This window comes from Podarcis vaucheri (assembly GCF_965113315.1).
Source record: "Podarcis vaucheri genome assembly, chromosome: 14".
Lineage (NCBI taxonomy): Eukaryota > Metazoa > Chordata > Lepidosauria > Squamata > Lacertidae > Podarcis > Podarcis vaucheri.
Genome location: NC_138752.1, coordinates 33,383,478 through 33,404,991, shown reverse-complemented (window position 1 = coordinate 33,404,991; position 21,514 = coordinate 33,383,478). Strand labels below are relative to the sequence as shown.

General features: G+C 42.4%; 1 protein-coding gene across 6 annotated transcripts; it reads left to right on the top strand.

The window, feature by feature from the left end:
- Nucleotides 1-4,763: 4,763 nt before the first annotated feature.
- METTL22 (methyltransferase 22, Kin17 lysine) lies at nucleotides 4,764-19,532 on the top strand. Of its 6 annotated transcripts, none has more exons than XR_014213648.1 (12): nucleotides 4,764-4,899; nucleotides 7,782-7,935; nucleotides 8,925-9,290; nucleotides 10,124-10,164; nucleotides 10,250-10,394; nucleotides 10,620-10,691; nucleotides 11,774-11,827; nucleotides 13,781-13,861; nucleotides 14,904-15,006; nucleotides 15,959-16,127; nucleotides 17,454-17,619; nucleotides 18,974-19,532. XR_014213648.1 is itself a non-coding variant. In XM_082199525.1 (12 exons), the coding sequence occupies exons 1-11, from the start codon at nucleotides 4,852-4,854 to the stop codon at nucleotides 17,553-17,555; spliced, it is 1,335 nt and encodes a 444-aa protein (XP_082055651.1). In that variant the 5' UTR covers nucleotides 4,764-4,851; the 3' UTR covers nucleotides 17,556-17,562; nucleotides 18,974-19,532. The 6 variants fall into 6 exon arrangements, 4 of the variants coding, with proteins under 4 accessions (XP_082055651.1, XP_082055650.1, XP_082055652.1 ...); XR_014213649.1 differs by lacking the exon at nucleotides 18,974-19,532 and adding an exon at nucleotides 18,810-18,929; XM_082199525.1 differs by having other exon boundaries at nucleotides 17,454-17,562.
- The last annotated feature ends 1,982 nt before the right edge of the window (nucleotides 19,533-21,514 follow it).

Sequence of the window (21,514 nt, the reverse complement as noted above, 5' to 3'; positions counted from 1 at the left end):
TAAGGGAATAGGGTGACCTGCAAAGAGATGGTCAGGGCATATCCACACATGATCTCCAAAGGACTCTCCTTTGCATTTCTTGGGTGTATAATTAGATGTTAGAGCCTGGAAAGATCAATCTGTACTTTTCATTTTAAAAAAGTCTCTCTCTGATGTTTCCCATCCCATCTCAATGGCATTCCAAAATGTGCACATTATTATATTATGTCAGGAACTTAAAGGCATCTTCAGTGTCATGTGTGAAAAGTCATTCTGTACTTTTCTGTTCTTCAGGTCTACAGTTTGGATATTATGGTTTGTACCCCCTAATAATGCATGGGTTGTCCGTGGTAGTGCACAGATTGTTTCAGTGCAGGAGATGACATGCCAACTTGCACCTCCACTGAGAAGTGCCTTGCGTGGCCACAGTGTGAGAGCCTAGAGAGGCATGACCTGCTCATCCAGAATAAACTGGTCAGGAGACTGAGATAGATTTATTAATGGGATTATTCAATATGAGGAAGTTGTATAAATTCACTTGATGAAACCATACAGGTGTCGTAATAAGGGAGTCACAATTTTGTTTAAAGTCCGAAACAACTTAGCCTCAGACAGACTAGAGCAGGCTGTTACAAAGCAGCTCTGAACCATCCTGGCTGCTGTTTTGAACCCAAGGTTCAGGGCAATCCTGGCTGCCTGTTTGGATAGGTTGCTGCTGCATTTATGGCATAAGTTGCTGTGAATGTTGTACACCCCTCCATGCTACACTCAGGCTGTATATATGTGTGAATAAAACCGTATGTCATAAAGACATTATAGTTTCTGCTGTGCCTCATTCCAAAAGCAACACAAACCCTGGTTAAGTGCAAAGACCATGGGATCTCACACCACTCAGAGATTGGGGCAGCCTGTAACAGTAGGTTACCACCCTTTTTCTCAAAAGAACTCAAAGCATTATTGTTGTTGTTTTCAATCACTTGCTTATTCAAAAAACTGAAGCACTTGTCGTGAGAGAAGATGGCACCAAATAGCGAATTTCAATTTCTGTGCCATCACTGGCACTCAGAACCAGCCCTATCATTGAGCAAAGTGAGGCAACTGCCTCAGGCAGTAGTGGATGCTGGGAGGCAGCAGTGGCTGGATCCTTTTCTTGTAGGCAGTGGTTGCCGGTGCCCACTGGGACATGAAGGGTAGAAGGCAGGGAGCTCAAGAGTAGGATTAGCGGCTGGGATTACTGCCTCTGACAGTGGATGTAAGACATAGGGTTCACAGTCATGAGCTGGCTGAGGCTTGACCATTGTGTGGTTCAACACAAGCAACCACAATGGCTGCTACTGAGATCAATTGGCTTACCATCCAAGTTCTCTGACTCAGCTGAGTGGTGAGTCAGGTGCTTGATGGTGCTTCTAATCAGCTTCTAAGACATTCAAGATGTCTTCAGCAGAGACTGTTTCAACCTGTGCTTGTGAAACAGAAGTCAGAGCAAGACCTGAAGTCAGAACAGGATTTGCTGCACATATGTCTTCTCAGATAACCAGACGCACCTACAAATCCCTCATGGCCAGAGAGTTAAGGGCAGTGATCAGAGCTTCAGGATGAAACCACATCTTACATTATGCTTCTTAACATGGGATATCACATCTGATTCTGCCTAAAGATGTGAGGGCAGCAGCAAAAGCATCTGAGGTGCTATATTTATTCATTTGGGACTGTAGCTCAGTGGTAGAGCATCTGCTTTGCATGCACAAAGTCCCAAGTTCAATCCCTGGCATCCCCAGGTACGGCTGGGAGAGACTTCCTGACTGAAACCCTGGGGAGCTGCTGCCAGTCAGTGTGGACAATACTGAGCAAGATAAACCGATGGTCTGACTCAGTAGAAGGCAGCTTCCTATGTTCCTGTAATTACATTTCTGCCTTTTTCCCAGTGAGCTCAAGGTGGCAAAAAATACTGAAAGGACCAGTGAAAACAGTTAAGAAGAAAAATATTTAAAAGCAGGTGCTGAAAAGGGTACAGTGAAGCCACCTGCCTGATGTAAATAGGTGGGGAGTTCCAAAGAGCAGATTGTTGTTGTTGTTGTTTAGTCACTACTGGGAAAACCATGGCTTTTACTATATGGACCTTTGTTGGCAAGGTGATGTCTCTGCTTTTTAAGATGTTGTCTAGGTTTGCCATCGCCTTTCTCCCAAGGAGCAGGCGTCTTTTAATTTCGTGACTGCTGTCACCATCTGCACTGATCATGGAGCCCAAGAAAGTAAAATCTCTCACTGCCTCCATTTCTTCCCCATCTATTTGCCAGGAGGTGATGGGCCCAGTGGCCATGATCTTCGTTTTTTTGATGTTGAGCAGATACTGCCACACTAAAACAGTTTTCATAACGAAGATTGATTTCTCATGAGCTCAGACTAGCAGAAGATTTGAAAAGATTACCCACCACAAACTTACAAACAGAAAACAGAGCACTGTACCTGAGAGAGGAGAGATAGGAAGTCTTGGAACACATACTACAGGTTGCCATATCCTCCAACTTCCATATCTGAGTGGAGTTTTTATTCTGTGGTACTAGTCTGTTGCTGGGGAATCCCTTCATTGACAAGTTCCTGAATGTCAGGTGTTTGCTCCACTGGTTAAATATATACTTAGTGGGAGAAAACAAGTGTTCTGTGATATGCTGTCAACAAAACAAACCTTCTCAGCCTAGATAATATTGGCGGGGCCAGTCTTAATGCTATTCAGAATATGGCAGCTGCCTCAGGGAGCAGAAAATAGGGGGCGATAGGGGCAGCTCCCCAGCTGTTCCACCTGAGACACCTTCTGTTGGAAGGCAAAGATATGCATGCCATGCAGTCTGTCCTGCCACCTTCTGCATCCCACGATTAGCCACCTGCCCTCAGGTGCAGTGGAGGACATAATCCCATTTGCTAGTATTCACACATGATTTGCTAGCATTGGCATGTGATGAGAACATAAGAAAAGCCCTACTGGATCAGGCCAATGGCCCATCAGTTCCAGCATCCTGTTCTCACAATGACCAGCCAGATGCCCCAAAGGGAAACCTGTAAGCAGAACCTGGTATGACTGCCTATGACCTAGCAGCCATTATTGGTCTTCTCCTCTTCCATGAATCTGTCCGATCCTCTTTTAAAGCCATCCAAGTTGGTGGCCATCACTGCCTCCTGTGGAAGCAAGTTCCATAGTTTAACTATATGCTGTGTGAATAAGAACTTTCTTTTATCTGTCCTGATTTCTCCAGCAGAAAAATGTCTTGGGCTGGCTCTGCCATTTGGTGCACATCATGCACATAAAATATATGAGGGGGAGCAAGCTTGAGCCCAGTGGCGTAGCATGGGTTGTCAGCATCCGGGGCAAGGCAAGTAATTTGCGCTCCCTAACCCGTGGATTTTAGCACTCAGGGCAGAGAGCTGCGAGTGCGAGCGTGCCCCCCCCCAGATGTTGCGGCCGGTGCGGCCGGCCCCCCCTGCACCCCCCACGCTACACCACTGCTTGAGCCATATTGCATTTGCCCATCACATATCCGTCAATGAGTACAGGAATGTAGAAAGCGGCCTTATCAGACTATGGGGTCAGCTACAATGGGCAGGAAGGTTTTGGAAAGGAATCTTTATTTTCATCTTAGAATAAGAGTGATGGCTGAAAGATGCTGTTCCTGGCAATCTTGACATTATTAGCTGTTAGATTATGTGATTGTTTTACATGCTTTTAACTGTTTTAAAATTTATTTTCAATTGTATTGGTTTTTTACTGATGTATTCACTGTCTTGGAAGGATATATATTTAATTAATAGTAAATAAAATACAGCAGACCCATCAAAATTAATGTGACTAATTTATGTCAATTAATTTCAATGGGTCTGCTCTGGGTATGTCTTAATTGGATATGACTGTAAGGCTGCTGTTCTTGGGTGATTATGTGGATAAACACTGTTAGTATATTTGTTTCATTTTAATGGCTTCTATTGCATATTGCATTTTCCATGTTATTGTCACAGAAAATCATGTCATGATTCCTCAAAGCAATAAATTAATTGAATTGTAATCCTACCAGATTAGTTATGGTATCTAGCCAGAATTCAGTACTCTGAGAATATCAGTTTTTATTTTATTACAAATATGTATCCCTGTGCAATCCTTTACATATCTATTCACAAGCAAGACCCACTGTACTCAATAGGAGCCCCACTGAATTCAGTTGACTTATTTCAGTTGGGTTTTTCAGTAGGCAGGTAAAAGATTGCACAGGGACTAGAATCTTTTTTTAATGAAAATTTATATTCTAGGAGCACCAATTTCTCTTCCAGGTACCAGATCTTTTTACTTGCAAGGTACAATTAGAAGTACAATGATAAGTTTGATATTATTGTCTCATTGCAACTATTTTGATTTTACTTGGAAAGCTGCCTTGGAAGGAGTTGTATCCTTAAAGACAGGACACAGATAAGCTAAACAAAAAAATTCTCAGAAAGGAACTCCACGTTTTAATAAGGAACATTTTTTGTGGTTTTTGAACTGGGAAAAAGGTGGTGTGGAGGGGCGGGGGGGTTGAATAAAAAGGGCAGAGATCTGCCATATTGGCCCAGCAGGGCTAACATCTGGAATATTTTCCCCATCCTCTCTGCCCCGGCCCGGTCTGAAATGAGTTTGGTCCTCGCAGACGGAGACCGTTGCCATAGTAACTCTGGAGCGCGGGAGGGGTGACAGCAGTAAGCCAGACAGGGGCTCGTTGCCGCGACAACAGAGGGAAGCAGGAGTCGGTTGGGCTGACAACGCATCAGTTAAGCTAGGTGGGCGGGCCGCTGCTACGGGAAACAGCGCGCCGGAAGTCGGGGAGAAGGGCGGAAGCGACTGAGGGCAAAATGCAAAATGGCAGCAGCGGCGTCAACGAAGCTGCCGCGAGAGGGGAGGTGAGAGTCGCCATTACACCCACCTTGGGCAGGAGAGAGCCCTCGCTCCGTAAGGCGCAGCCCTCTGTTTCCTGTTCCACCCCATAACAGTCTCCCAACCCCTTGAAACGGCTGTCGTTTGTTGCCTACTTGGAGCCTTAGCTTGTTTTAACAACTGGCAGCGTGCGGAGAAGTAGAAGTGGGAGTGCTTCTGTGCATGTGCAGAGTGGAATGCTTCCCGCTTGCCTTCTGTGCATAGGTGTTTTAAACTTAGAAGGGAAGGAGTATTATAATGGAGAGGCGGGGGAATTCTGGGCGTAACATTATTATGGACCAAAACAAATAAAAGTCATTTTGGCTGTCTGAAAGAGGGAGTGAAAGAGACTGTTTTTAAAACTTCATGCTGCACTTCAAACAAATTGATCACTGAAATCATATTAACAGTTACTAACAGAGATTAAATCTTTATAGCAAAACGTGTGAAGGCAGAAGCTGAAACAGCTTGCTTTAAAGAATTAGGCTGCAAGCCTAACTCTACATACCTGAAAGTAAAACCGATTGAATTCAATAGGACTTACTTCTGGGTTGACATGATTAAGAGTACACTGTTAATCTGTTTTGTTAGTTCTTATATACTGGGTTGCACATTGTCTAAAAATATATAGCCTAGCCATTTAATATATTGTTGTTTAGTCATTTAGTCGTGTTCGACTCTTCGTGACCCCATGGACCAGAGCACGCCAGGCACTCCTGCCTTCCACTGCCTAACCATTTAAATTCACTTTGCTACACATGGTGCTAGGATAGCCAACCTGGTGCCCTCCAGAAGTCCCCCACCACCAATGTATATAGCCCTTAAAAATAAGCCTAGTTTATAGGAATGTGAAATATTAATCTCAATCTTTGTATAATGTGGGTTTTGATTTTTTTTCTATTTATGACTACTTCATATGCTATAAATCCTTGTTTTTACTCTTAATTTAAATAAAAGATTTTTAAAAATAACAAATCCAGTGAAAGACAGCATATGAATTAGTCATAAATAAGGGAGGGACGGACACAAAGATAGGTAGTGTGCTCCTTTCATTAAATTTGGTGCAATCCTGGGTGAAGTTTTGTTGTCATTCTAGGGTGAAAAGAGAGGCTACCAGTTTTGTTTTCAGAATTTCAAATATATATATGGGGGGAGTATCATGTTTTCAGCAACAGTTCCTGAACTTCACTAAAAAATGTGACTTAGCCTTGAGCATGTACAGAAGAATGGCATACATTCTTACTGAAAAGTAAAAATAATATTCAGCACCTCATCTCAATAATTTTGGAAGTAGAAGGTTGCCAGACTTAAAAAAAAAATCAGTGGCTTAACACAGAATTTTAATTACTGGGGCATTTCTGACCATTGACCTCCTTGTTGCTAACAGCTTCACCTGCTTCTGCATATCAGGCAGAAGTTGGAAATAAAGGAACTGGGCCAGGAAAGAGCAATGTTAACCTTAGTCAGACGTGATCATCTCCCCACAAGCCACCACATATTGATGCAGATTAAATGTACGTACTATTTCATAGAAGCATAGAATTGTACCGTTGGAAGAGACCACAAGGATCATCTAGAATCTTTTGCCCAATGTGGGGCTTTAATCCATGACCCTCAGATTTAGAGTCCCATGCTCTACCGACTGAGCTATCCACAGCACTGCATCAGAAATGAATATTGAACATTAAGAATGTCATAAGAGCCCGCTGGATCAGGCCAGTGGCCCATTGAGTCCAGCATCCTGTTCTCACAGTGGTCACCCAGATGCCTGTGGGAAACCACCAAGCAGGACCTGAGCACAACAGCACTCCCCACTCCTGTAGTTTCCAATAATTAATATTCAGAATCATTATAGCCACTGTGGCCATTATTGCCCCTGATGGCCTCATCCCCCTTCTCCATGAATTTGTCCAATTCTCTTTCAAAGCCATTCAAATTGGTAGCCATTGCTGTCTCCTGTGGGAGCGAGTTCCATAGTTTAACTATGTGCTGTGTGAAGAAGGCTGGCTTTTGCTAACCTTCCTTTCCACACTGGTTGAACTGCTGTGGTGTGATGAAATTTCCATAAACATTCCAATCGCTGAGGGGGAAGAATGAGTTGCAGAATATCAGCAGTGGTGGTGTTGAGGGGGAATTGAAGGCTAGTTTGGCAGAGCTGTGGGAGCATTGCAGAAGATCTATATGTTGGGATGGAGTGGGACAGGGGGGCAAGAGGCTATGGGGGAATCGAATCCAAGAGGCAGAGATGCTTGGAGGCAGAATAAGCACTGAGCTGAGAATCTGGGTGCAGAGCACATCCTGTAAGAGAGGCATAGGCTGGCCACTTCTTTTTGGAAAGTGCCCCTTTTCCTACCAATGTTGAGCTGGAGGAATGTTCTCTATTGCTGCATATCTCTGCCATTGAGAGATTCATCCAGTTTCAATAGTTGGCATTCATATGTGGAGGAGGCAAAGGAGGTTAGGATTGTATTTTGCTCTAAGTGTGATACCTAAGCTTTCTATGGCTGTTGTTGGTGGGATGGTAGTAGTTTGTTTACTTGTTGAGAATCATGTGCTTGTGTGAATGCGTCAATTGTATTATATATTTTTATTAAATTATGTTCTTAGATATGCTGTAAGTCACCTGGGGACCTATGTGTAACAAATGGCTAATGTGTCAGAAGAAGAAGAAGAAGAAGAAGAAGAAGAAGAAGAAGAAGAAGAAGCAGCAGCTTAAAGAAAGGGTGGGGTGGGGAGCAGTGCCTGAGGAGGTGTGCCGAAATATAGTGAATAGTAATACCAAGCTGGCAGGAGGTGCTAGGTTTTGTATACAATTCTGTAACTATTTATAATTAACATACTAATAGAGCTTTATGTCTTATAATTATAGATGTCCCTTCAGCAGTGCACCATACAAGGTGCAGGGGAGAGAGAGGTGATGGATGACATCACCTTTCGAAGTGACACTGTCTTATCTGATGTCCACCTACACACCCCAAGCAAGAGGCATTTAATGGTCAGGCTGAATGCTGTCGGACAGCCAGGTAATGTGGCTCTGGTGGTTGTTACTGTTACTTGCATACAATTATCATAATCCCCACTGAGAGCTTTCTTCAACAGCTGTGTGTGTGTGTTAAAGAAGTTACTACACTAAAAGTGTTAGCTGATCAATAGCAAAGCTTACCACCTCCTTGACAGGTCTCGCCACCATCCTCTTTGGTGGAATCTCTCCATTTACATTGAGGCTCTTTGGTTGTTAACATTGCAACTAAGCATATCCTGTGTTTAGCAGGAATTTCTATCCTTTGCAGCAGACAGTGCCATGGATAGGGGGGGGGGGGAGCTTGCCAGATGTAGCAGTACCTACTTCCTGGGTAGTGGAAAGGAAAGGGGCAGGGAAGGTTTCCAGAGCAAGTTATTTGACCCTAATCAAGGCTGAACTTGTGTGTGCCAAGTGCTATATTGTGGAGATGCCACAATCGTTTCCTATTGGGCTCATATCAGGATTGACAACTGAGGGCTCCAGGGCCAACTCTGGCACATGCAGATGCTAGTAAATGGTGTGGAAGAAGCATTAAATGTGGCAATAGGACTTTCTGGCTGCTTCATCAGGGACTTGCTGCTTGGAGGCAAATGCCCACCACTCTTCCTCCATCCCATAAATCCTGGCTGAGCAAGTTTTTGGAGAAGACAAGCTGGGGAACTAAGACATTACTAAGTACAGCAGGCACTTGACAGTGTAAGTGCAGGCAGTGTGAAGTTAGGGTACTTCAGGAAAGTTTATCAGGTTCAGTAAAAACAGGTATCATAGCAGTGGAGGAAAGAGGCCAACCCAACAGTCATAATACAAAATTCAGACACACCAGGAAAGACTTGGCCAAAATAGGAGATCATATGTGTGACTTACGAATGTCGGGAAAATCTATTTAGAGAGTAAGGAAAGCGATGGTGATATTCCCGCATTCTTTGTTATGGTTTTGAAGATTGACTGGGCTTTGATCACAGTGTTTGACTTCAGATTGTTGCCTCTTAGTGTTTCTCTCACAGTTCAAATTCATTTTGGACAAAAGCAATCAGAAGACTGAGAGGGAAGTAAGTGGCTTTGAAAAAGAAAACCTTAAACACCAAGACAAATGTGGAGAGGGATTCAATGCGGAGGATCCTGCTGATGACCACGTTACTCTGAAAAGCACTAACAAGGAAGAGAACTCTTTGAAAGGAATTCAAGCTTTGTTAGACAAAGATGGGGATTTGGAGGTTGTCCGGAAGCCTCCGTTACTTGATGCAGAAGCTAAAGACCTTTCAAGGGACAAAGTGTGCCCCATCATTTTGATGAAAGGTGGAGAAGTCTTGGAAGAACAGGAGCAAGAAAACAATTGCTATGATATTATTAAAATAGGTCAGTAATGTAGTATATGGGTGTTGCATAAAATAATTTGCATTTCATAACATGATCCAGAAGTACTCATTGAGATGTGAGCATAGAGAGCCAGTTTATATACTTTATTCCTCCCTCTACATCTGCACATAAAACCTTTTACCGGCACACCTTTTGGATTGAAATTGATAGGAAATGATATGCACTAATGGCAAGCCAATCAGTCTCAGGAATTTCCCCATGCCAGCTAGTTTGGTGAGCTGGTTAGACTGTTGAGCTAGAACTGGGGAGAGATCAGGCACAAACCCAGACTTGCTTATAAAGCTGACTTGGCAACGTTGGGCCAACCATTTTCTTTCAGCCAAATCTACTCACAGGGTTGTGAGGATAGAGGAGGGGCATGTGTGCTGCCTTGAGCTCCTTGGAGGAAAAGCGGGATATACATTTCATAAGTGTCCCTTCACAAATGTGCCCTAAGGCAACAGACTATATCTTGTTCTTTTCTGCTTTGTGTTTTTAATGGAAAGGTTTAAGGGCAAATGTAACAACATAGAAGAGCCTGCTGAATCAGCCCATTGGGCTATCTAGTCCAGCATCCTATTCTCAGTGGCCAGCCAGAAACCTGTGGGAAACCCATATGCAGAATCCATGGACAAAAGCACTCTCCTCACTTGCAGTATCCCAAAAACTAGCATCCAGGGGCATGTTTCCTCTGACAGTTGACGTAGAATATAGTCATTGTTGAATATAGAATATATTAGAATATCGTAGCCATTGATTGCCTTATCCTCCCTAAATTTACTGTACGTGTAACATGAAAAAATGGGCCCCTTTTCATGTTCTTCCTTTTTCAGAGCACGCCATGGCAACCCCTTTAGAAGATGTTGGCAAACAGGTGGGTAGCTACATTGCCAGCTCTTCTCTTGCTCCTTTGATCCTCATGTACCAGACTGTGCTCCCTTTTGCCTCCTGTCTTGAAGGTCTGGCGAGGAGCCTTCTTACTTGCAGACTACATCCTCTCCAAGCAAGATTTGTTTAAGGACTGCACAGTGCTGGAGCTTGGGGGCGGCACCGGAATTGTCAGTATCATCATGGCAAAGGCAGCCAAGGCCATTTATTGCACAGGTATCTAATTAGGACAGTTATCTTTGATGTTCGTGATGTTGCTTTTATTTTTATCAGAAAGCTTGAAAGAGCAGTAAGTCAAGCTGAGTTGTTGAAAGCAGATGATGTTTGAGAGAAGAGACGTGCCTGCCCTGTTTTTTCTATGCTTATTTTCCCCCTCTCTTGTTTGTTTTTTTCATTTCTTCTCAAAGTGTTACTAACATTTGCTTCTCAACTATTTTAAAGATATTGGTGAAGATCTCCTGGAAATGTGTGAACGAAATATTGCATTAAACAAGCACCTTACTGAGCCAGCAGGTAAAAAAGACCGCTTGTATATTATTATTGTTTAATGGATTTGTGGGGTTTTTTTCTAGTTGGATAAAATATCATTCAAATCCAAAATCCTGTCCAGACGGCCACATGAAATATTCACATGTCAAAAAGTGGCTTCTGTTCTGAACATTTCCTTCAGCCACTTCTGCCCTACAAACCTATGCCTGCAATCCTAAACACACTTAATTAAAGAGTAAGTTCCATTGAGCATAGTGGAGTAAAAAAATAGACCAATTTCAAGTCTGCTTATAAAAGATCCCTCCAAATTTAAGGAATAATATTTTAATTGTTATTAGAATTATTCAATACAGTGCTTTTGGCTTCTTTGTACATTGTAATGATTTCTGTGTTGTACATTGCCTTAGGGTGTTGCTTCTAGAAAGGTGGCTAAGAGCACAGTTTCAATGGGTTTGGGGGAAGTGAGGACAATCCACCACTTTTCGGTCCCAGCCTTGGTGGGAGGTGTGGACTTACCTTGTTTTCTGCTCCATGCAGATCTTTTATCTTCAACCCCCCACCCCCAATTGGTCCCAGTGGGAAGGAGGAGGAGCTACAAGCTCTAACCTTGTGTGGATATGGGTTCCCATCCTTGGGTCTCACTGATGAATGAAGAGGCTGGATCTAGGCTGTGTCTGTGTGTGTGTGTGTGTGTGTGTGTGCGCGCGCACACACACACACACACACACGTGTGCCTTCCTCCCTGTAACCGCCAGTGAATTTATGCCTGCAGAGCTTTCTGAGGGCCTCCACAGTGGATATACCCCCATCAGCAGAGTAAGCCTTTGCATAGTCCTAACCCTCTCTAGCCAGCAAATGCAGAGGTTAATATTGCTCTGAATTACATTTTATAAATACATCATGGGAAGGAACAAGGAATCATTAGCAAGACTAATTTGGGGGAAGGCGGGTAAAGTGAGGTGGGGGCATAAGCCTCTGCTTGTTCACTATTATCAATTATAGCAATTTACAGTCTTCCTCTTATTATGATACTTTAATGGCTTTAACCTGTCTTCTAAAGAGCATTTGCCACCCACTTATTTTCTTATCATCTTACTGACTTCCAGGAACTAAGATTAAGGTCAGAGTGCTGGACTGGCTTAAAGATGAGTTCTGTATTGGTAAGTAGATGCATCAACTTCTTAAAAGCGTGATTTGATGTTCTCTCTCTAATCTGTTGAGCTACTGTTTTCACTTACAGCCAAATAACAATTTAAACCCATGGCCAGCTTTGAAATAGGTGAGTAAATGAGTTTGCTTCTGAATATGTGCAAAGTACCGGTACATTTCCCACGCCACTGAGTAATCCAAATTCTTTCTCTAACAATAAGAAGTTAGAGAAGTGGAGAGCCAGACTTCAGGGGATCAAGTGGTTAACCCTTTAAAAGAGATCACCCACAGAGCCATTCTTGTTTTACATATTATATGGAGCCATGGGTATCCTTTTTGTCAAATCTGAGGATTGCTTGCATTATCAGGGGTTCCTAACCCACAGTTTGGGAGCCTGATCCAGTTCTCCAAGCAATTTTTAGATCAGTGGCAAAAAGGAAATACCGTATTTTTCGCCCTATAGGACGTACTTTTTCCCCTCCAAAAATGAAGGGGAAATGTGTGTGCGTCCTTTGGGGCGAATGCAGGCTTTCACTGAAGCCTGGAGAGTGAGGGGGGTCAGTGCGCACCGACCCCTCTTGCTCTCCAGGCTTCAGGAAGCTATCCGCTAGCCGTGGGAGACGCAGCTCTCCCAGGGCTAACGGAGAGTTTGCAGGCACCCAGAAGCTTGGGGCGCGCTGAGCTCAGCACGCCCCAAGCTTCGGGCTTTGCGCAGCACTCCGATAGCCGTGGGAGAGCCGCGAGGCTCTCCCAGGGCTAGCGGAGAGCTTGCCGGCACCCAGAAGCTTGGGGCGAGCTGAGCTCAGCACGCCCCAAGCTTCGGGCTTCGCGCAGCGCTCCACTAGCTGTGGGGCGCTTCCCCCGCCCCAGCCCCGCACTTGGGGGGGAAATAAATTTTTTTTCTTTATTTCCCCCCAAAAAAACTAGGTGCGTCCTATGGGCCAGTGCGGCCTATGGGGCGAAAAATAGAGTATACACAGCACTTGGGTTGCTGGGTTTGTTACGTAAAGCTCTATAAATCTTGGATCAAGAATACCTGAAAATTGTCTCACTCCTAGACAATCATTGTGCTCTGCAGCTGAGGTCATTTGCAAGTACCATCTTATCAGGATGTCCATTCCACACAATATAGAAATCAAGCCTTTAATGTTGTGTTATCTTCCCTTCAGAATTTCCTCCCTTTAAATACTAGGCATGCACAATTTCTGATATTTATTAAAGGTTTAATAGTTACAGGAAAAAAAGAAAAAAACAACTAAAGGTTCACAATACATCAAAAATAAAGAGGGGGGAAAAACAATACAATACAAAAAAACAACAAGAAAAGCAAAAACATTTAAAAAAACACATCCAATATCTCTATATCTCTACCTTTCATTTACTTGCATCATCGACCTCCTCACACCTCCCTTTTTTGTATTCTTGTTCAGTTAGCTATTTCAGCAATTCCTTTCCATCTTTCTTAATTTTTTGTTCTATAATTTATCTTAACACAATCTAACCTTAAATTTCCACTTTGACCCATTAACAATCTATTTTTACTTAATTCTTTATAACATTTCTACTAAAGCCATATAACTTCATTCCAGCATCCTTCTAGCATTCATTAATTTTACAATATTTCTGTAAATAGACTTTAATTTTTTTCCAATCTTCTTCCACCGACTCTTCTCCCTGGTCTCGGATTCTGCCAGTCATTTCCTCCAACTCCATGTAGTCCATCGGCATGCACAATTTCTGTTGCCTTTTCAGTACCTACTGAGGATTGTCCCCTTCCAGCATATCTCTCCTAGTCTGCAGCTTTATCGGAATTGTTTTCAACATGCTTTTATTGTTTTATTGCTTGTTGTTTGCCACTGTGGGTTCCTTTGGGAATACTTGCTTCCTTCTTTAAACTTTCTGTACAGTGTTTAGAAAATGATAGTCTCCTTTATAATCAAATCAATTTACATATTTTGCTGTAGATCCTGATCATTCCTACAGCTGGTCTGAAGAAGAGATTGCAGAGCTTCACGATTTCACCACTGTGATCCTAGCTGCTGATGGTAAGCAAACAGAACTGGAGAGTCAAGGATTCATAGTGGTCGTTAAAGCCCCTGTTTTGTGTGTATTGCGTGCTTTCAGCAAATCTTTTCTGATCATTGTTTCAAGAGTCCAGTAAGACACATTATGTCCACAGGCACTGAATGAGGAAACTGACTCGGCTCACCTAGCCCACTGTAAAATATGCACATCAGCTGCATCTGGAGAAACATTTCTTGACGTGGCAATTGAAGTGGGGGGCGGGAAGGAACATTACCCTGAATTTAACATGGTAAACGTAACACAAGGCCTAGAAAAATCACATCACAGTTCAGAGGATTTGTATTTTTCTGTAATAGAAATTGCTTTTAATCGACATGGGGCACCACTGGCTTTCCCTGAACATGCCCCCTTGAAATAAGTAGGAGCTGTGGAGAAACGTACGCCTTTCTTTGTATTAAATGGGGGGGGGGGTCATGCATAATAGAAAGGGGAAGGGCTGTGGCTTAGTGGTAGAGCATCTGCTTTGCATCTGCTTTACATCCCAGGTTCAATCCACCCTCTCCAGATAAGGCTGAGAACATCCTCTTATCTAAAACCCCAGAAACCTGCTTTCAGTCAGTGTAGACAGTACTGAGCTATATGGACCAATGGTCTGATTCCATATGTCAGCTTCCTATGTTCCTAACTTCTTATGTTCCTATAGGACCCCAGTGAATGATAGAATGCAGTACTTCAGAATATGACCATATTTGCAGATGGAAGCTATGCCAGATACAGTAGTGTCATATGCCAATTTTAGAGGACCAGAAGTCAAAGATTTAGCTATTTCATTCCCAACTGCACTCACATTTGCAAGATTCCATGTCCTGGCTATTTCCCTTCCTAATGGATGTTAACAAAACGAAACACTGCTGTGCCCCTAGTAATTAAGACTATAGCCATTCTTTTCTGAAGTCTTGAGATGGATAACAAAATATTTTTTTAAATGAACTTTTAAGATAGAAGTGAATGTCTCGTATGTGAAGTCAAAATCCAGATGATCCTAACCCTTTTTTATTGCAGTATTTTATGACGATGATCTAACAGATGCCTTTTTCAAAACGCTGTATCGAATCACTGGCAACTTGAAAAACTCCTCCACCATCTACTTGTCAATAGAAAAGAGGTGACATGCTTTTAACCCTTAATTGGAAAATACACCCACAATATGATTAATTTGTTTTGATTGTTGCTAATGCTAGAAACGTTTTTCAGCTTGGAAGTGGGCAGTCTTATTGTTTCTCAAAAAGGTTTCCAGCATGAAGTTATTTAGATATTTTTAAATAGTTATATAGATGACTGCATTCGTAAGAGGAAACTGTTCTTAAGAGGATGCAGCAAACAGTCATGGTCACCAAATAAGCATTTAAGTGGCTGTCAGGTAGTTTGGATCTCCTTCAGCTAGATCCTCTGTGGCGGAAATTACAGCACATCTACAAGGCTGCAGAATACTGAAGATCTGTTGAAAACCACTTGCTAGATACTGAGAACCTTCCTAGACAGACAGGCGTCGCTTTTGTGCTTACCTTTGGGAGTCTATTCTTGACCTGCGAAAGCAGGCACTCATGCTGTTGGTTAGTGATTGGTGGTTGAACAGCCCTAAGCTGATCCTAAGTGAATCCACTTCAGTTACAGCTTTGTTGGGTACCATTGTCTGTATCTTTGGTTGAAAGATCTCTGGGAGTGGGGAAAATGGGATGAGAGAGAACTCGGCTGGAGAGGCAATGCTGGTCAGGATTGCCTAAACTTGAACTACAATAGCTACACTGGGGAGGCATATCTGATTAAAGCAGGGACCTTGAAGAGCTGAAGCTGATAATACTTGGCATTTATATTGTACTACCAGCCTTGTACCTAGTACTGTTGGGGGATTTTGAGAAACCAAAACATCAATGCAATCTTGAAAGGTTCAGCCCACCATCTTGATTCAAAGCGGCATCTGTTTATATTCAAATGTGGATGAAAGCCTGCACCTTGATCTCAGGAAGCATGATGCAAAAGTTAGTTAAAATCTGTGCAGTTTTTGAAAGTTCTGTAGTATCTGTAGTATTTGAAAGTTCTGATGTATCTTTTTGCAGGCTCAACTTCACCTTAAGACACATGGATGTTGTATGTGAAGCATACAATTACTTTCGAAGCACCTTGAATGATCTAGAAAATATCAGAGATGGCAAAATGAGATATACTGTTCAGCCTGTCCAACTCTCCTTTCCTCAACATATTATTTATGAGCGGGTTGAGCAGTTGGTGGGTACTGTTTGTCTGACAAACGATCTAAAACTTTGAGCAGTTTTCAGTTTAATTGTATTAATGAGACAAAGTCAAAAAGAATTGACATTATCTTGCGGTTCTCTGACCGAACATAGAAGAGTAACCAGCAGTAAGTTGTACACATCACTTTATTTTCCAAGGCTGCTAGTTTTCTTTGCAAACAGCTGAGGAATGGATGATGAGTGGTGAAAACAGGCATGGGGTTTTAAGATATGAATTCAGTTGTTTTAGTGTTTCTTGTAAACTGCCTTGGGAACATAATTGAATGGATGCATAAAAATATATGTAAGAAAGAAGCAGAATCGCATTAGATTCTTCACACTTGTGTTAGTCCAAATTTGCAGGTTTCAAAGGGCACAATCATTTATTTGTACATATATGCATTAATCTATCACCTTACTGGAAAAGACATGTGCAACATCTAAAAAAAAACCAGTTGCAAAATTTACTGAGGACAAGGTGGTGGTACTTGTAAGGTTGCCACAAGCACTAGCCAGTAGGTCATCTTTTCCCTGTTCAGACTGAACCACTCTAAAAACCTGCAAGAGCTGTTGTTTCCAGAGCTCACCCTTGGAGAGACGAGTATGTGTTTTCCGAGCAGGAGAGCTGCTGTCATCCTACCTCTGACACTTTTAAAATGTCACCTGTGTCTTCACTCAGATAAAGATGATTTACCATGTCATTTACTTTTGTTAGAGGCAATATGCTTCTGGATGCCAGTTTCTGGGGATCATGAGTAAGAGAATTTTGTTCCTCTCTTGACCTACGCGTGGGCTACCTGTAGGCATCTGAATAGCCACTGTAATAACAGTACATAGAACTAAAATGACCTTTGGTCTGATCCAACTGCACAGCTTTTCTTAGGTGCACAAACTATGACTGAGCCTGAATGGCTGGACTAGTCCCAGTCCTTCATGCTGCCTGCTAAACCAGATGAGAAATTAGACATTTATTTTTTTATTTTGCATCTACTGAGTTATATCTTCTTTGTAAGAGCAAAGAATGTGTATCGGTGGCAAATACAGCCGTGGCTGTTCTGAGCGTCTGAACTTCATCTTGTAGCATTAGGTAGATTAAGCTCTTCTTGCTTTAACTCAAAATGCATAATGCCCTTAAAGTAACTTCTAATTTAATGGAAGCTTCTCTGTTAAGACAGTTGATGCATTAGTAATGCAGTCCCAAGTTATAAGTGTAAAGAAGGAATATTGTTACTTTAGAATTTAAAATTTAAATGCTCTGTTTTGAGTAACATATTCCCCATGGCAGTTCATCGATTTTCAATATCCCTTCTCTGCCTAACAGGAGTTATGGAAGATTATGGCTGACATGACCACTGAAGGAAGCACATGCACACATCTCCCTGAGAGATTGAAAACCGGACATGAGGACTTCAGTACAGAATAATTTCCCTGTAGGGCTCTGTCTGAAATAATTATCTGAATGGAGCCAGGACCCAAACAGATCCTGGGTATGTGTTTAGAAAAGCATATTAAATATGTGCATAGCATCAGTTAATAGTCTGGGTGTGATTTATGAACGATATCACCCTCTGTGATATGTTTGGTTTGCATTCTAACAACACATGCAGCTCCAGAAGACCATCAGTTTGGATACGGGATGGGAAAATTGCATACCAGGTCTGATTCAGATTCAGATTCTTATCTGAATCAGATAAGTGCTGGAGATGCAAAGAGGTTGAGGAAACGTTTTTTCATATGTGGTGGACCTGTAAAAGGATAGGAGTTTTGGGAAATAATCCATAATGAATTGAAAAGAAATGTTTTAAAGTACTTTTCCAAAAAAAACAACCACCTGAGTCCTTTTCATTGGGGATAATTCAGACGGAAATTCCCAGGTATCAAAAAGGCTTATTTATGTACACCACTACTGCGGCCCATTTTTGTTAGCCCTAAAATGAAAGATGAGTGAGGTCCCAACTAAAGAAGAATGGCAACTTAAGCTGATGGAATATGCGCAGCTTGTGGACCTAACATATAGAATAAGAAAACAAGAAGAACATACGTTTAAAGAAGATTGCAAAATGTTTATTGAATATATGGGGGGGAATTGTGTAAAATATGCAGGGATTTATGGTATGCAAAATGAACCATGGAAGGAGGAGAAGGGATGTCATTGATATTTTAAGGATGTTTAAATGAGTATTCAAAATTGTAAAACAGAAAATTTAATAAAAAAATTCTATAATATATATATGAGAGAGAAAATTGCCTACCAGGGAGCACTGCTAATTTACTAGGTGCCTCCTTCCCATTATGTCAATTGTATTCTTATAACAGATATGCTTGTGGCACCTTAAAGAGGAACAGATGTATCACTGTGTGGGCTTTTTCATTCACTGGACCCTTCTAACTCATATGTAGAAATGGTTAACGTTTGTACACATATGAAGAAGTGGGGCAATTCACGGAAACCTTTGGCGCAGGAAATCTGTTAGTCTTGAAGGCAACTTTCACCAGCATGATACCCTCCAGATGTTTTGGCTTACAACTCCCCCAGTTTTTGTGTGTGTGGGAAGACGGAGTTGTAGTCCGAAAGATTTGGAGGGCATCACATTGGTAAAGGTGCCTTTAGGTGCTATGCACAAGACAAGCAGATTTGCCCTCCTGGAAGTAATTGCTGGTATTTTTTTGTCCTCAGTCTGCTGCTGTGTCTGCTCTTCAGTGTTACAATTAAAAATCCCAGGTCAAAGTAACCTCCGTTCTGTAGTAAGGATAAGAAAGCTGAATGTTACCATCACCTACATGCCTTAAGCAAAATCATGCTATTGGCTCATCTGTGTAATTTATCTTGTTTCTGCTCAGCGTGGAGAAGTCCAAGAAGTTCCAATCCCTAGGTACCGGTCAACCTGCTCATCTCATTTCTGAGAATTCACTGCTCCTTACCTACCTTTGGAGACACTCAGCATACTGATTTCTATGTCTAGGAACAAACTCCTGTGCAGTGAAGCAGCCCTCCCTGGGCAGACAGACCACAGGGACTCTCCTTCACAGGAATCCTGCTTCGAAGAAATGGGGCTGTAAGTGAGGAGGACACTCTGTGGAGAATCAAGAGGCTCCATATACCTTAGAGCCTGCCAGCAGAGATGAAGACGAAAAACTGGTTCAAGCGCCCTCAAGGGTTGGGAAATCAGGAACTGGTATGAACAACATTGGACTTGTAATGGTAGTGGAGCAGAAACCAGGTTTCAATTCAAACTGAGTCATGAAACTTGGGCCAGTCATTCTCTCTCAGACTAACCTACCTCACAGGGTGGTTGTGAAGATAGTGTTGGGTGTGTGTGTGAGAGAGAGAACGATGTACAATGCCTTGAACTCCTGTTAGCAAAGAGCAATATAATGTATATAGTACAAATGCAAACAATGGACAAGGTTTGGTCTATCATTGGCTCCTAGCCACAGTGTTTATGCTCTACCTCTCTGGTCGGAAGCAGTAATGCTTCTGAATGCCACTTGCTGGAAACCACAGGAGAAGAGTGTCTGTGGGTCCTGCTTGAAGGTTTCCCATAGGTATCTGGTTGGCCACTGTGTGAACAGGATGCTAGGCGAGATGGGTCATTGGCCTGATCCAACAGGCTGTTCTTATGTTAATAACCATAGCAACAGCCAATGAGCAAATAAAATTAAGGAACTCTGTATGAAGATAGGTGCATCTTCATACTGTTGCTTTATATTTGCTAGGCCAGCCTCCCGGAAGCCCAAAGCAGCACCCCTGGCCTAGGAGGAAGAAACGACTGGCATCCAAGATTATGCAGCACAATCATAGAATACGCAAAACCTGGTTGCATGCTTTATTTTGACTAAAGAATGACACAAGTCAATGTGCATTTCAGACCCTTCTGAAAACTCCTTATTAGCAAACGGAGGACAGCTGTGGACTCATCACAGTCTTAGGCATTTATTTATTTCAGGTATTTATATGCTGCTTAATATTCTGAATTTCGAAGCAGTGTACATAAAATGGGGTTGTTGTTTTAAGTAAAATGAATAAGAACTATTAAAATTCGCTTATCGCAGAAGCAGAAAACTACCTGGAAATTTCTGCTGTCAAATCAAGCGCCTGAAGTTCAGCAGGGAGGGGTCTTGTCTAATCTCATCTGGGAGGGAGTTGCACAGGATTGGGCCCACAACGCCGAATGCATGACTTCTGGTCATTACAAGCCAAGCATCTGAACCAAGGGGGACTGCAGAGACACTGACAATATCTGTGATCAGGCAGAGATATAAGGGATTGGGTCGTTCTTAAAGTATTCTGGACCCAAGTTGTTAAGGACCTTGTAAATTAATAAAATGATCTTGAATTTGGCCCAGAAAGATATTACTTTTTCTTAGCCACTGCAATTCAAAGCAACTTGCAAAATGACCAAAAAACAAACCCACCCACATACATACGTTAAAACCAAGCGGGGTGGAAATGCAGTATCTTTCTTACTTGAGTTTGAGATGAGATCAGCTGCCTGTTAAAATGGTATCTCTGGTGTCCTTTCAAGAACATTTATTTTCATGAAATGGTAGCAGGCAGGGATTGTTGAATTTCCAGCATGCCCCAATCACATTATTTTGTGTACCATAGAATATGTGTGGGGGGGGGGGAATTCAGATGTTTACAGTTCACCACTAGATGTCACTGTGACCTGACTGAAGACTTAAGTATTCTAGACATAACAAAGTATAGTGGCCTTACTTGTGAGTATTCTGGCATTGCAGTTATCAGGCTCAGACTAAATATCCACAAAGAGCAGCACTGGAATGTTCTAGGATGGGAATAGGGAGCCCGTGGCATTCCAGAGATTTCAGAACTACACTTTGTACTGTCCCTGCCTATTGACTATGATGATTGTCGGGCCTGCTGGGAGCTGGGAGTCCAACAACACCTGGAGAGCCACAGACTCCCCATCTCTGTTCTGGGACAAGAAGAGATACCTGCCTCTTCTCCATGTGCTATCTATGTAGTCCAGCACTGCCCATAAACATGCACTGAAGGAGCTGGTTGGTAGGAGAGGAGCCAGTCCTTCAACCAGCTTGGTTGCGAGCACACAGAGGTAACTGAGCCACATTAAGCGATCTTGTGTTGGAAATTCCAGTGTTTTTCTTTTGGGCGAGATTTCTAGCCAGACTTTTCCCACTGGAGATTTGATTGCACAGTAGTTTTCGAAGAACAAAAGTACAGTTGTTCTATTGAACGATTTGAGTATTTCCTATACAAAAGAAAGATTAGGTTAAGAGGGTTGCTGGAGAATTGCAGCACTGTGAAGCAGAAGTATTGCATGTATGTGGAAGACAAAAGGAACAACCCCCTTAATCTCTTTGGGATTTGAGGTGAAAAACAGGATTTAAAAATAAGTC

What these genes read in the sequence shown, in the direction of transcription:
- METTL22 (XM_082199525.1), top strand. Translation starts at nt 4,852, where the DNA reads ATGCAAAATGGCAGCAGCGGCGTCAACGAAGCTGCCGCGAGAGGGGAG. An exon ending in TAGAAGATGTTGGCAAACAG is followed by an intron (nt 10,165 to 10,249) that starts GTGGGTAGCTAC and finishes CCTGTCTTGAAG; the next exon opens with GTCTGGCGAGGAGCCTTCTT. An exon ending in CAAGGCCATTTATTGCACAG is followed by an intron (nt 10,395 to 10,619) that starts GTATCTAATTAG and finishes ACTATTTTAAAG; the next exon opens with ATATTGGTGAAGATCTCCTG.